Below are 15,550 nucleotides of genomic sequence, written 5' to 3' on the forward strand. Positions count from 1 at the left end.
AGAAGTGTGAAACAAAAAAAAAAAAAGAAAAGAAATGAAAAAAAAAAAAAAAATCCCAGCTCTGTCTGTAAGGCTGAGCGTGAAAGAGCCCCGCCTCCTTCGGCGGCTAATCCAGGCCGCGTTTTGCAGGCGGCCGCATCTGCCTCCCCTGTCTCTCTTTACCTCCTCGACGTTCGGCACTATTTGTGGCCGGCTTGGTGGAAGGACACAGTGAGGTTCTCACCCCCGCCCTCCGCCCCCCGCTCCCATCCCCAGTTCCATCAAAGCGAACCCGGACCAGCGCAAGGATCTCCGAGCTGCGAGTGTGCTGAGGCTGGGACTGTCACTCATTATCCGCTCAGCGCGTGAACGCTGCTCGGCAGTCGCCGGCAGGAAACAATTCTGCAAAAAAAAAAAAAAAAAAAAAAAAAAGAAAAAAGAAAAAAAAAAGATAATAATAATCGTACTCAGCCTGGCAATTGTCTGTCCCCAAGTCTGTTGCTCTAAAGCCGTCAACACCAGCCGCAAGGAAGGGGGGCGGCACAGTATTCACCGCGGCACGAATATCCCTCCCCGGCCAGCAGATTACAATGCTGCAAACTAAGGATCTCATCTGGACTTTGTTTTTCCTGGGAACTGCAGGTACATTTAAACGATTTTTCTTCTCAATCTGATTTGCTGATTGTCTCCTTTTCCCTACTGCTCCCCTCCCCGCGATGAACCCTGTTATTTCTGGTGGTTTTACGGGGAATGCTAAGGGTGGTTATTTTTCGTGGAACTGGGAAAGGAGCGCGTCGCCCTCACTACCCGCCCTAACCCTGCGTTCTCCCGGGCTGCGCTGGACCCGGGCTGCCTCCCCGCGCAGCCAGGACTCGGCGCCCCGCCAATGAGCCCGCCCTTCCCACTCGGTGTGCCCGGGCTCTGGGAGCCGAGCCGCCGGCTCCCGGGGACGCTGCAGCCGCGCAGTGATGGGCAGCGCTCCCTCCCCGAAGGCGGGCGCGTCTCGGCGGTGCAGTCGCACGGGCTCGGATTCCGCTGGGCAGGGTCTTGTCAGCTCAGGCTTCGGGAAGAGTGAACAATAAAGCTGAGCTGGCCGCCCCGATCGTTATTTTCCCAGGTCTGATAAAGTGGGGCTCGCTGCCTTTGCGCCGCCCCTCTGCATTCCCACCCTGGGACCGAATAACGGTTTGCAAAATGGGGCGACACGGGCAGAATCTCGGGGTTGTTGTTGCACCCCCCCATCGATATGACGTTAGTTTTTCTGCCACATTGCTGGTTGTTGCAAAGCTTGGTTTCGGCCTGAGCTCGAGAAGAAGGGAGGGTCGAGCGCCGCGTTTTGACAGGAGGAAGTGCAGAGGGGCGGAGGGCGAGGAGGGCGTGATCCAGTCGCCTAGTGTGTGCGCGCGTATGTGCGCGCGTGTGGCCTCACACGCACCGGGACCCCTGTGTTGCACGGTGCGAGAGAAGAATGGCAGGTAGCCACCCGAAACGCCTCGCGTCGGTCTCCTTTCTTTGGGCGAGGTTCCTGGTCCTTGCAAAGTGCGAACAATAGGGAACTGGAAGACAGTAGTGATGACGCTCCTACGGGTGGCGGGGGCCGCGCCGCTGTCCAGCGAACCTCAGGGGCCGGGAAGGTTTTATTGCATTTTCAGTGTTTTCATCCCGGCCTCCTAGGAAGATTCTGGTGTGTGTGCCCACCCTTCCCTACAGCTGCTTCTCCCACCCCACCCCGGGATTTGCTTTTTGGCGCTGATGGACGGGAAGAAGGAAGAAAGGGAGCAGGGACCGCAGAGAGCTAGGTGGGATGGGCGCACATTCTGGCCAGGGGGGCGTGTGCAGGGAAGTGCCCTGGGAAATTCGGGCGAAGGGGGCTGTATGTCACCGTCGCCAAAGGCCGTTGGCACTGCCCTGAGACGGCCGAGCCCGGCTTGGGGAGCGTGCGGGGCGAGCCCCGGAGCACCCACACGCCTCCTCCCCCGGCGGCAAGGGAGTAGCACTCAGCCACCGCCTTCAGCCTGCTCGGCTGCCTCCCGTGGCGACCAATCAGAATGAGGCTGACTGGGCGGGAAGGCGCGAGAGGCTTTTATTGCGGCGCGGGTGGCGGCCAGGCGCGCCCAGGACGGTCTCCCGGTGTTCCAGGCTATAACGGTCTCGCTTGTCCCCCTGCCCCGCTACCCCGCAGTTTACGAGGAAATAAAATGGAGTCTAGGTGGTCACCGGGAGGTTCCCGACCGTTCGCTCGCACGTCTATACGCTAAATTCGAGCATCCCTCCGGCTGGTGCCAGCACACACATTTGGGCCGCGCCGTTCCGGCCGGAGCGCATCTCCTTGGAGGGCGCGGTAGCAGGGTGCACCCACGCGCGTGCGCGGACCAGCCCGCCGCGGGTCTGAGTGAAGCTGGTGGTGGGGCAGGATGGGGTGGGGGCGGAAGGACCCGGAGGTTAACCCCAGGCCGCTTGTGCTGAGTCCCCGCAGCCGCTCGACTGGAGGCCACCCGCGGCTTGCCCTCTTTCGTAGTGCTCATGGGTCACCGTGGCGCGACCTCGCGAAAGTGGTGCTGGTGGTGGTGGCAGGGGGGTGGTGTTCTGGGATCTCCTCCTTTATAGATGAGGAGTGACATTGGGGCCCTAATCTTCAGTAGGCCTTAGGGTATTCCCTGGTGAGCCTTTCCATCATAGCCATGGGTGTATCCCTCCATGTTCAGTCTCCAGGGAGATGCAGGGGCGCATGCCGGAGGAATCCCAGGTTAGGGTGGTACTCTGCTGAAGCAAGACCTGAAGCAAGGGTGACTTTCTGAGCTGTGGTCCCTAGAAGTAAAGTGCCCTCATTCCTGATCCAGTGACCAAGAGGATGGGAAGAAGACAGAATGCCAAACACAAACACATGCAGGGCTGCTTAACAAAAGAAAGAAGTTGACGATTTACGAAAGAGTAAAAATGCTTATTGTTTCTACCATAGTTTAATTTTTTTAAAGAATTCCAGCCAAAGGGCCAGTTACACACACACACACACACACACACACACACGCAGGCACGCACACACGCATATTTTTGGCATCAAATGTTATCTCCAAGGACAATGTCGTTCAGCCTCTTTCCACTCAGTGCATTTGACAATTTAGATATAAGATGTGCTTACTTAATACACCAGTCAGGTCTGCAGCCCCTCTCTTGTTTTGGAGACTTCTGCTCTTTATGAATAAAGTGAAACGCTGTGGAATGACACCAGTTCTGGATGGTTTGTGGGGAAAAAATTATTTGATTTATCTGGAATGGTTAAGTCATAGATTTCTTTGGTAATTTTACAATCCTCTGCGAATTTAACTTGACAATACTCAAGGATGGGGAAGAATGTTTTTTTTGACCAAACAGCACCAGAATAATAACAAAGCGTACCTGTGCTACCTTACAGAAGATGGCGAGTCCTATGTATATACATAGAGTAAGTATATTATGATGCCACTCACTGCATGAATAAAGACATGTTTCAGCAGAGTTTGCAGTGACAACAGTTATGGTGAGCTGTATTTTTTTTGGATGATTTTCATTTTAAGATCAGAAACGTGTTTCTGAACAAAATTTAACCAAATGCAATAAAGCCATATTTAAGAATGTGGGAGCCTGATCAGGTGGTGGTGTAGTGGATAGAGCAGTGGACTGGGATTTGGAGGACTCAGTTTCAGACACCCCAAGTCGCCTGCTTGAGTGCAGGCTCATCAGGCTTGAGTTGGGGCTCATCAGCTTGAGCACAGGGCCACTGGCTTGAGTGTGGGATCATAGACATGACTCCATGGTCGCTGACTTACGCCCATAGGTCGATAGCTTGAAGCCCAAGGTTGCTGGCTTGGGTCCAAGATCGCTAGCTTAAGCAAGGGGTCACTAGCCCTGCTGTAGGGCCCCCCCTCCTCAAGGCACATATGAGAAAGCAATCAATGAACAATTGAGGAGACTAAGGAGCCACAACGAAGAATTGATGCTTCTCATCTCTCTCCCTTCCTGCTTGTCTGTCCCTACCTGTCTCTCTCGCTGTCTCTGTCACACACACACAAAAAAAGAATGTGGAAACCTTTCACAACTCTATCCCAAAATGAAAAAGTTAATTTTCTTTCAGCAAAATATTAGCACATATTAAAATATTTAAAGTCACTTATAATTTATTTTAAAATCCAACAGAGTTAAACAAAAAGAGGATATAATCCAAACATTGTGGAACTGTGCCTGTCATTTACTTAATAATTTTTGAGTTACTCTTCCCACTACAGAAGTTCTAAACATCTACCAGTTGGGCTAAGTGTTCATTAGCCTAAAATTTACATGTTTTCTTAAAGAAGCTTTCCCTTCCTTCCCCCAATACACTGAACCTGTTGATTTCTTTCCATATACTTTTACCTGGAATCTTTTTTTTTTTAAATAATGCTAGACTAGCAGAAAATAGCAAGACATTTCCTTGTTCAATAAAGGAGATTCATTTGAGGCTCTATGCTAATTGAACTAAAGATTTGTTGATTTAACTGGTGACTGTTTCTTGAGCTTAGTAGTTTAAGAATTAAGGTAGTAATTATTTGCAAAAAAATTACAGTGTGGATGTGCTCCTCACTAGGGTTCTTACCCAAAGCAGCACTAAGAGGGAGAAATTAGTCCCAAGTAACCCCCAATTCTAAGAGTTTTGCATAGCGCTTCTCTCTGGAATATATTTACTGTTAAACCTCAGCTGTAATCAAACATGCTGTTTAATACAAGTAATTATCTATATATTTCTGTCACAGGAAACAACGTCTTAATTGCTTTTCAAAACAAATAGCACCATTTTGTCATTCAAAAACTAATCTTTAGTTATGACAGATGTTTTTGCTCACCACAGAACTCAGTTTCTTAAATCATAGACAGGCATCTTGTTAACTTTACAGTACTTGAAATACGTGTTTTGAGATTTCTGATTCAACCACTTACTTTTTTAAAAGGTGGCAAAGCCTCTATTTAATATTAGTTTGAGGAATCCCCCATATTTACCTCTTCAATGTCAAAGACCTGTGGCTGCAGTGGCTGCCGTGACTGCCGTCCAGATTGAAAGTGACTTCAGTCCCACTGACTGACCTCCAAAGATATTTTACAGACAGCCCATTCTGTCTCCATGTAGAGGAAGTGATTGACTACCTGTTGCTAAAGAACAGTGTGAACTTTCTCTGCCAATATTGGGTAAGTGGTAATGGAAAGCCAGACCAAAGGCCAGGGAGAGACAGAAAGGTGCTGCACCTGCCACTGTTAGTCTTCTGGGAGTGGCCGGCCTGGGGGGAGACTAAGGTATTTAAAAAGGCTCTCCTAAATTATTTAAGTATTGAGTTTTTTGAGTACATGAATATTTTATGATGTCAAAATAAATACTTTAATGTAAATTCCATAATTGATAATTTTTTGGTTTAGTCATCTAATACACATATATATAGGCTAAGAAAACTTGGAACTTTAAAAGAAATGGCAACAAATTACAAATGGCATTTTACTAGTTTTAAAAATAGGTTACAAATTAGAAATGAAACCATGAATCAACCTGCTATATAATAACAATGGCTATTGAATTAAAAAAACAATGGCTTTGAATTAAAATAAAGATTAAAGTTAAGATTTCTTTACTTAAAAAGGAAGAAATAGTAAAATTCACAAGAGAATTTTAGACATCTCTTAAAATACTCTGAAAGCTCAGAATGTGTCTGAGGAATATTGTTAAGAGATGGCCTCTTAGGAAAAGGGGAATGCCCAGAGACCTCTCTGGCTCCTAATGGTTAAGTTTCTATGAGGTCCAGAGTTTTTTAATATAAGAAAATAATGTAGTGAAACTATTATCAATAATATAGCTAGATATACTTAACTACTGTGGAGCAATAAAATCCGGAAGTCAATCTGAAGGTCACAGGCATGTCACCTGTAGCTCTTTTTGTTATTAGTTCTTAGATGCCAAACTTCAAAACTATTTGTTGATGTAAACTACTTGGCATTGCCAGTGGTGGCCTTTATGCCCTTTCATTTAATGGTGGTGAGTGCCCTCTCTCAGCTGAAGATACTCGTTAAGAAGGAGACTGCCTTTAGGTGTTGGTCTAGGTGCCAAATGGTCACTTTTCAGGTAGTTTCAATGCATTACTCAATTACTCTTAAGACATTCTTAACTATATGTACACACAAGACACTGAGCTAGGGCGTTTTGGTTGGGGACACACTTTTCTCTTCCTGCAGTGTTAACTTAGCTTCCGAGCAATCAGAGACCCGAAGGAGACTACATACACTAAAAGGATAAGCCATGTGGTCTACCTTGTATCTGTGTGTTTTTGAAAAAAAAAAAAAGTGTTCTAATAAACCTATAATGCATTCTTTTCCCCCAAATATATGCAAATATGCTTTTCTTTGAATTCAGAGTTCACACTGCTGATGTGACTCGAAAGGCTTCTTCCATATAACCTGTATTCTGCTCCAGTCTCACTAAGAGTTTTTGATTTGTGGCTGCAAACACAGGCAACACCTGACCCTGTTTTCTGTTCTGTGTCGTTCTTGAGATAACATATAAAAAGGCTTTTAGTATCTGATTACCTTACCATTTAGGCATATTCGCAGGAATGTCACGTTGTTTGGGATCCTGTTACATTAGGTAACATAATCGACTCTTAAATAGTTGATCAAATAAGTTTATTGAGGGCCAGCTTTTTATCCTCAGCTCTCTGTGAGGAATTACAGAGGACTGAGATGACATTATTTCGGCTGTCAAGGAACCTTAGAAGTTGCATAGCATAGAGATGAAGCGTGATCGTCAGCCCTTGGTTGACAGTCCAGCCACACACACCGCTTATTAGCCATCTGATCTTGGGCAAGTCGTTTAGTCTTTTAACTTCTCCACGTTTTGGTTTCTTTTCTTGTAAGATAGGGAAATTAGTAACACCTACTTGTAGAGTTGTGAATATTTTAGAGATCACAGGACTTCAGTGCATTCAAGCTGTGTTTATTACTGGGAAAGAGGGATGTACAGTATATGGATTTAGAAAAAAAATATTAAGACAGCGTTTTCCTTCTAGAAGGACTTTTAAAGCACATATTATCAAAACATGATTTCTTCAATGATTAGAACTAGACTTAAATATTTTGTTGTTAAATAAGCCTTCGCTGTCATGTCTATTATGGATACTTGAGACAGAAAAGTGATCTCATTATAAGGTTGGAATCCATTAATTAGTACAGGGGTAGATCTAGGTTTGGTGGGTGGGAAGGGTATACAATTTTGAAAGCCTTCTTTAAGGAAAATGAAATAATCTCATTTTTATTTTTCATAATTTAGAAAACCTATGACCATGAGAGTACATTGTCAGGTCCCCATGCCCCAGAGCCATGCAATCGAGGCGCCCAACCCGCATCTGACCCTGAGTTAGCAACTCTGTGTTGGCCTGTGGGGCTCATTTGCTTGAGAATATAAGCTAATTGTTCGAGTTTGTTAAACATGTACCCCATAAAGGTTGTTTGTGTAGTGCATTAAAGATTAAATCATACATCAAAATCAAAGTTTTGAAAGGAAGGAGCTATTTGACCTTTATTTTACAAAAATCTTAAATGAGATCTGAGGTGATTTAGTGTTTTTCACTGCTGGTATTTCTGAAAATTGCTAACTGGAATAAAATAAATTAATTGCTCTTATTATTCAAATGTGTCAGACATAAGTGTCCTATTGGTGGGGCAGAAAATAGTGTCACCAGTTAAAAGCATATGATATTGGAGAAGAGGTAGAAGACTTTATTTTCACCATCTAAGAGGAGATAAACTGGATATGTAATACCAATAATTATAACTATCGCTATACAATCCACAGAGCGTTTGATGTGCACCATATCATTTACTCTTCACATTATTTATTCAGTATGTATCTGTTGAGTACTGGTTGCCGGACACTGGCAACATGATGGTAAACCAAACATACATCATTCCTGTTTTCGTACAGTTTTTGGTCTAATAGTACAGAGGGATTTAGACATTAAACAAGTAACACAATATTTATAATTACATATTCTGATCAAAACTAAAGAAAGGAATAGGGTACTATGAGAGATAATCAGGGAAATCCACTTGTGACTGGGTGGTTGGGGAGGTAAGGAGGTAACATTTGAAGAACCCTGTGAGATGGGAAGGACTTAATGGGATTTTCATTTTAAGGTGTGATTCATTGACTACTTGATTCAACAAACACTGAATCACAACAAAAATTCCTGAATTCCTTCATTCAGTAGACCCACCTAAAATCTTGAGAAGGTCAAAGAGTTTCAGGAATTGTGTTGGATTTCAGTGGTTATAACGTCTAGTAAGATATACCTCTGTCTCTAAAGCTTACTGTCTAGTGTGGGAGGGAGACATGGACACATCCCTGCCTGGGATTCCCTGGGGACGTGAAGTATGCCTTCACCAGATAGAGGAGGAAGAAGGGCTGATTTAGGCAGAGGTAACACAGAGAGTTATGAGTATTATGAGTATCCATACAGTCCTTTTGGGGAACAGTGTGGGGACCAAAGATTAGAGGAAAAAATTCTCAAAGGCCAGATTTGTGAGATTTTGACATAGAAACTGTGGGTGAGAAAGGTTAAGTGACTTATAGAGGTGAAGCTGGGACCATAGCATATTTGTTGGCTGCAGTTCTTCCTTTTCTAGAGCTAGGATGATCTGAATACATACAGTGAGAATACATAGTAAACAGATGTGAGTTTGCTTGGCTTCTGGACTGGGTCCGACCAAAGTGAGCAGGGAGTGGTAGAGTGGAGGGGCACTCTCAAGAGCTTTAGGGTCTGACAGGCCTGGGATGAGTCCACTAACTGTAACTGATACTCTGCATGTTGTTGCATTTCTGAGCCTACATCTCAGTCTGTACTATGGGGCAATGACACTCCCTTATGGGTTTTGGTGAGCTTAAATAAAACCACATGTATAACGCAGGTTATAAATATGTTCTTTTAAAAAGTTCATCTTGATCCTGACCAGACTCTGGTGCAGTGGATAGAGCATCAACCCGGGACACTGAGGACCCAGGTTCTAAACACTGAGGTTGCCAGCTTGAACACAAGCTCACCAACTTGAGCGCGGGGTCACCAGCTTGAGCATGGGATCATAGACATGACCTCATGGTCACTGGCTTGAGGCCAGAGGTCTCTGGCTTGAAGCCCAAGTTCACTGGCTTGAGCAAGGGGTCACTGGCTTGGCAGGAACCCACTCCTCCTCTCCCCACCCGTCGTCAAGGCACATATGAGAAAGCAATCAATGAACAACTAAGGTGCTGCAATGAAGAATCGATGCTTCTCATCTCTCTCCCTTCCTGTCTGTCTGTCTGTCTGTCTGTCTCTCTCTTACTAAAAAATAAAATAAATAAAAAGTTCATTTGGAACCGAGATTAATTTTTGAAATGTTTATTAAACAGATGTACTGTGAATATGACTTGGAGAGTTCTGTGCTGGAGGCTGAGGTGGAAAAATGAACTTGAGATGATTATACTGGTCCTGCAGAAGCTCACAGAGGGTTGGGGAGAAAACACTTACCTTAGTTCAGACAGTTAGGAAATCATGAAAGGTACTATATAAATAAATACCTAAGAGAAGGAGGAAGGTATTAGTTGTGACACTTGTTTAGAAAGGCAGAAATCATGTGGGTTGGTTTTAATGTCTGAATGCTTCATCTGGACCTCCACGAGCGTGGGATAAACAAGGAGCGGAAGGACTCACTTCTCTGTAGGAGGAGAGGAGTCTGGGTGGGTAGTGGTATACTGAGGAGCAGTGGAAGCAGACTGGAAGTTGGGGCAGGTCTCAGTGAAATCTTAAATGCTAAACAAAGGCGAGGGAGTGTGGCTGCCTCTGTTAGAGAAAGCATTTTATAAAAAATATGTACGAGTATAGTCAGTGATATCAGTTGAACATCTGCTGTGCTAGGCTCTGTGTTGGACCAGCTATGAATTAGCAGAGAAGAAAGTAAGAGCCAAAGGGTTGAGATTACTGCAATACTTGAGGGGAGTTTCAGCATTATACAGCAGCCACAATGATGGCTGAACAAAACAGAAGGTTAGCCAAAGGACTTTTGTTACAGTATCTAGGTTGGACTAGATCAGGGGTCCCCAAACTACGGCCCGCGGGCCACATGCGGCCCCCTGAGGCCATTTATCCGGCCCCCACCGCACTTCCGGAAGGGGCACCTCTTTCACTGGTGGTCAGCACATTGACCATCTCATTAGCCAAAAGCAGGCCCATAGTTCCCATTGAAATACTGGTCAGTGTGTTGATTTAAATTTACTTGTTCTTTATTTCAAATATTGTATTTGTTCCTGTTTTTTTACTTTAAAATAAGATATGTGCAGTGTGCATAGGGTTTTGTTTATAGTTTTTTTTATAGTCCAGCCCTCTAACGGTCTGAGGGACAGTGAACTGGCCCCCTATGTAAAAAGTTTGGGGACCCCTGGACTAGATAGTAGAGATCCCAGTGGCTGAGAGGTTAGGAGAACCAGTTAAAACTGGTTCGGAAGTCAGTGAAGTCCAATGAAAGTCTTTTGCTTTACGTGGTAGGAAGACTTGTGTGTAGGGAAAGGGTGCTGTTGGGCTTGGATTAAAAAGATTTGGGTTCAAGATTCGGCTCTGCTACCAACTAGCCAAGTGGATTTATGTAAGGTACTTAATCTCTTTTTGAACTGTAATTTCTTCACTTGAATCTGAGAATCAAATAAAATAGTATATGTGAATTGGATTGCAAACCAAAATACTTCACAACTATTCCTATTATTAATGGATACATAGCTACAAAAGATTTACAAGTCAAATTTAATGTACCAGAGCACTTTGTTAAAGAAATTAAACTGTGTTGTGTTTTATAAAGCAGATTATTTTGGAAAGACGCACTTGTAATGGCCTTGGATAAGGATCAGAAAGGCACGCCCCTGAGATGTTAGAGTGGCAAGTAACCAGCAGGGGCAGTTGCTGGGTCCGAAATGGGCAGAGAGAGAGAGAGAGAGAGAGAGAGAGAGAGAGAGAGAGAAATGTTCAGGTACCACCGTGAGGGAGTGAAATGGTCATGGTACTGTCAATATGATAGGACATTGAGTTACTTTGGATGAAAGGTGGATAACTTTAGTTTTATACATATGAGGTTCTAGGAACAATTCTGGCATTCTGGTATCTGAGCTTGAAGGTCAGTATTTTTCAGCTGTGGATACTGAAATCTATTTAGTTGGCTTCATCAAGCATTAAAAGAGAAATAAGGAAGGAAAAAAAGGGTGGAATGGAATAGAAAAAAAAAGGGTGTATCTTATGTAGTAAGGGTAAGTATTGTTTTGTGAACTTCCATCGACCATACTCTGATGGAAAATGTACTTTATTATGGCTCAAGTCAGAAAAGTTTGAAAACTAATGTCACAGATGGAGAAATATAGCACTACCGAGGGTAAAACAGTCCATAGCGCAGAGAAGGCACGGGGCAGAGATTCCATGGGTTTGGGGGAAGAGGGAGAAGCAATGACAGGATGCTTACTGAGCATTATGCTATCAGTTAGCTGCAGAGTGTAATACAAAAACCCAAGACTCGAAAGTATGGCGCCTTGACCTGAGAGATCACTGCCTAGTGGAGAATGAGGAGATAACTGGGACACCAGCTAGCACCTAGAGCCAAATAGGGACTAAGACTTCAGAGGCAGGACAAGGATTACCTGGGCACAGATGCGGCTGGAGAATTCTTCCCAAAGGGAGAGCCATGGAGGCTTGTAGGAAGGATTGAGCTCTGCCCAGAAGACAGATGGATGAGGTAGTTTGTCTGCCGTGTGTTTAGAGGGAAGCAGGTGGGAGCCCAGCTAAAGAGACCAAAAAAGGAGAGGCAGTAGTAGTCTGTGTTTTTATCTTCTTTCCATGGAGAGAAAACACCGTGAATTACTATCAGTATGTTGTAGAGTCTTTATCACACCCAGTAATATTTATGGTGTAGTATCTATGTGGCAACTAGAGTGGTATCTTGTCCATAATTCAGAAAGGGATGTTGAACAAAAGGAGGACTCAGAACCCAGTGATTTGACCCTCTAAGTTAGAGAAGGATAATAACATTAAGTAAACAAAAGTTGGAAACAGATGTTATTTGTAAGTACGATCCCAATTTTTTTAAAATCTCTTTCACTGGTTTAGACAGAAAGAGGATAAACTTTTCATACTGATTTTTCTATTGGGCCTGTATTGCTTTGCTCAGATTTTCAGTAGGAGGAAGGGTAGGGGTATAAGGACAGTGAGACTCAAGCAGAAACTGGGTTTATTTCAGAGCTGAGCAGTGTGACCTTCGAGTTGTTCCTGTTGGATAGTGACATTCAAGTTGTTAGAGTCAAAAGACAGAGGGAGAGCTGATGTCCAGGAGACTTGATCAAGTCAAAGGAAAGAAGAAATGGTAGGTAAGGGGAGGCTTCATACTGAGAGCCATAGGGCATGTCTAACACGCCCACGGAAAAGAGCCAGCACGGGGCAAAGGTGGTGCATGCACCTTGCGCAGGACGAGGGGATGGATTCCTGTGAGAGGAAACGAACAACGTAGAGGGTTTCCCCCTAAGTGGTTTCATTTATCATGTCAGATGATCATTTTTAGACATAGGTTTGCTTCTTGCATCGTTGTCCATGATAGTCATACCTTCATCTTCATCCCTTTAAGAAATCTTTCTGACGACGGACAGCAAAATCTGAAATTTATTCTGTTTATCACATGTTGGGCACATTGTTTTTATCAGATTGACAGAGTAGTGGAAACACTTGTGATTGACTGCTTTTCTAATGCTTTGTAATTCATCTTTTAACTGCCCGTGACTGTTTTGGCTTGGAATAGGCTGCCAGTCACCAATTCAGCTGCAGTTACTACTACATTGGCATTGGATTCGGGGTCTATCAACCTTAAAGATCTGCTATTATGGGCAGGAGAAAATGTAACTCTAAAACAAGCCCTTTGATTTGAAGTTTAATGAAAAATTATCTTACTTTTTAAAAAATTTAGTATTGCCTTTTGGTGTTGAAGATGCTGTGCATACTGTGGGGGATACTCCCTCGGCCTTTGATGTCAAATTTGCCTTTTGAAAGGTGGTTCTTCTGCTTTCCCTGACCTTGAACCGGTTATTTAATCTAAAATACTCAGTGTGGGCCTGACCTGTGGTGGCGCAGTGGATAAAGTGTTGACCTGGAAATGCTGAGGTCACCGGTTAGAAACCCTGGGCTTGCCTGCTCAAGGCACATATGGAAATTGATGCTTCCAGCTCCTCCCCCCTTCTCTCTCTCTGTTTCTCTCTCTCCCTCTCTCTCTCCTCTCTAAAAATGAATAAATAAAATTAAAAAAAAGTAAAATAAAATACTCAGTGTATTTTTCTTTGAAATAGAGACAACAATACCTACCTTATAGGGTTATTAGTGAGGAGGAAATGAGGCAATTTATACAACTATCTGGCATGTAGCAAAGTCAGTAATATTTTCCCTCTTCCTTTCTTTCTTTTAAAATTCACAGTAAAGACATGTACAATTAGTGTCACTTGTAAGTATTGATTATAATTAGAATAGTGGTTTTCTTCCCGTTTATTTTTCATTTTTCTGAGTGCTCAGGATCATCATGAGTTGCAACTGAATTAGAAATGCCACCCATGGCAGATTGCTTAGCTGCTTTACCTCCTGTGAAAGCAAAGTCTAGTAAAGTTTGATTTTGAGATAAGTAGAATTTTAAAAAAACAAATTGGCTTATGTAGATTCTACTTTCTTCTTATATACGGTTAATATTACACTGGTCAACTCACCAAAACAGTGATGCCATAAACTTGAGTATATTTAATCATGGCTGCTGCTAACGATCTGTTGATGATACTTTGTTAATCTTCAGCTGTCATTTATTTGGGCAACCTTTATTCTTTGGAACATGAAGAATGAAGAATTACTGGAAAGAAGTCTCTGGATGGTCAAAATAGATAACCCGAAGTCCATGCACTGCAAGGTTGTACCTGACACAGAGGTTCAGCCCTTATACCTTTATTCAGAAAGAATCCATGCATTCTTAATTACTTCCCTAACTTCTACCACATCTATAAAGATGCCTCAATTTAGATTAGAATCGGGGAAACATGACTGCTGGTACAGGTATACCAAAAGGAAGACGTGGTAATAACTTGAGTGAATGGGAAAACTATGAAAAGCAGAGCAAGAACACACAAAAAACCCATCTCATTCTTAGCGATTTAGTATTAGGTTAAAAAGAATGGCCAGGGAATGATTGTATTGTACTGCTGTGTAAAGAATGGGTGTTCATAATTAAACCTCATTTGGAAGAGCCAACTTGGGCCCATGTAAGCAACAGGCAACAATTGAATGGATTCATTTGTTGAGCATGTGTCTTGTGTTCAGCTCTGTGCTGTAGGGAAGGAGGTATGATGTCAAGGGGTCATTGGGAAAAATAAATGTGAGCATCGTAGCGTTGGCTTCACCAATAAGCAAGTAAAAATGAAAGTGGACATATAATTAGTGTTACTCATCAGGAAAATGCTCTCATGCGACATTCTAATCTCCAAGGATTGAGGACAAAGGAATTTTCATATTTCATTCTTATAGAGTGGTTTTGTGGCATGTGGCTTCTCAGTCCTGTTTGAAGTCCATATAGCTATTTGTTTGCCGTTAAGAAAAGATGAGTCAGCCAATTTCTCTTTTGTCTGCTGAATTATAGTGAGTATTTATTGAGATTAAAGATCCTAACTATTCAATAAATTGGAACAAATAGGTCATTTTTTTCTTGAATTTAATTTTTATTTTAGCAAAATAAAATGTCTACATTGTCTAAAAAGTTAGTTATATGACTTGTAACAAAACACATTAGGTTCCTGCCCGACCCTCTCCTTCCCCTTCTTTTTTTTTTTCTTTCTTAAGTTGGAAACAGGGAGGCAGTCAGACAGACTCCCGCATGCGCCCAACCAGGATCCACCCGGCATGCCCACCAGGGAGCGATGCTCTGCCCATCTGGGGCGTTGCTCTGCCACAATCAGAGCTACTCTAGCGCCTGAGACAGAGGCCACAGAGCTATCCTAGTGCCCGGGCAAACTTTGCTCTAATGGAGCCTTGGCTGTGGGAGGGGAAGAGAGAGACAGGAAGGGGGGGTGGTGGAGAAGCAGATGGGCGCTTCTCCTGTGTGCCCTGGCCGGGAATCGAACCTGGGACTCCTGCACGCCAGGCCGACACTCTACCACTGAGCAAACTGGCCAGGGCCTCCTTCCCCTTCTTACCCCTCCTCCCCACCCCACCTTGGAATTTGGTGTCCCCTACCCCCGACCACCAGTGACACTTACTTATACTTCCTTAATATTTCAGGTTTAAGTATTACTTACTGACTTTTTCCTATAAAGATGTAAGTACTCTTACACACTGCCCACCCCTTCCTACTTTCTTTACCTTGGCCTCTTAATGTTTAATAGTTACAGTTATGACCATGCCAATATTATTTACAGCTGAGCTTTGAATAACTCTGTGATTTTTATTCCCTCTATTCTATAATTTTCTGGCTTTCCTAGAGTTTGCAATGGCCTCAATTT

The 15,550-nt window shown here is 43.6% G+C and overlaps 1 protein-coding gene across 10 annotated transcripts in view; it reads left to right on the plus strand.

Annotated features, from left to right (window-relative positions):
* The first annotated feature begins 222 nt into the window (after positions 1 to 222).
* Positions 223 to 15,550, plus strand: part of NCAM1 (neural cell adhesion molecule 1) — a 342,200-nt gene continuing 326,872 nt past the window's right edge. For 2 of the 10 annotated variants that reach the window (XM_066244853.1, XM_066244876.1), the window contains exon 1: positions 224 to 621. In XM_066244853.1, the coding sequence (XP_066100950.1) occupies positions 570 to 621 (52 nt within the window). In that variant the 5' untranslated portion in view covers positions 224 to 569. Of the gene's footprint in view, positions 622 to 15,550 lie in introns of all 10 variants that reach the window. The other 8 variants (XM_066244885.1, XM_066244911.1, XM_066244859.1 and 5 more) reach the window with 7 other exon arrangements.

The sequence above is a fragment of the Saccopteryx bilineata genome, chromosome 1 (genome assembly GCF_036850765.1).
Source record: "Saccopteryx bilineata isolate mSacBil1 chromosome 1, mSacBil1_pri_phased_curated, whole genome shotgun sequence".
NCBI classification, from domain to species: Eukaryota; Metazoa; Chordata; class Mammalia; order Chiroptera; family Emballonuridae; genus Saccopteryx; species Saccopteryx bilineata.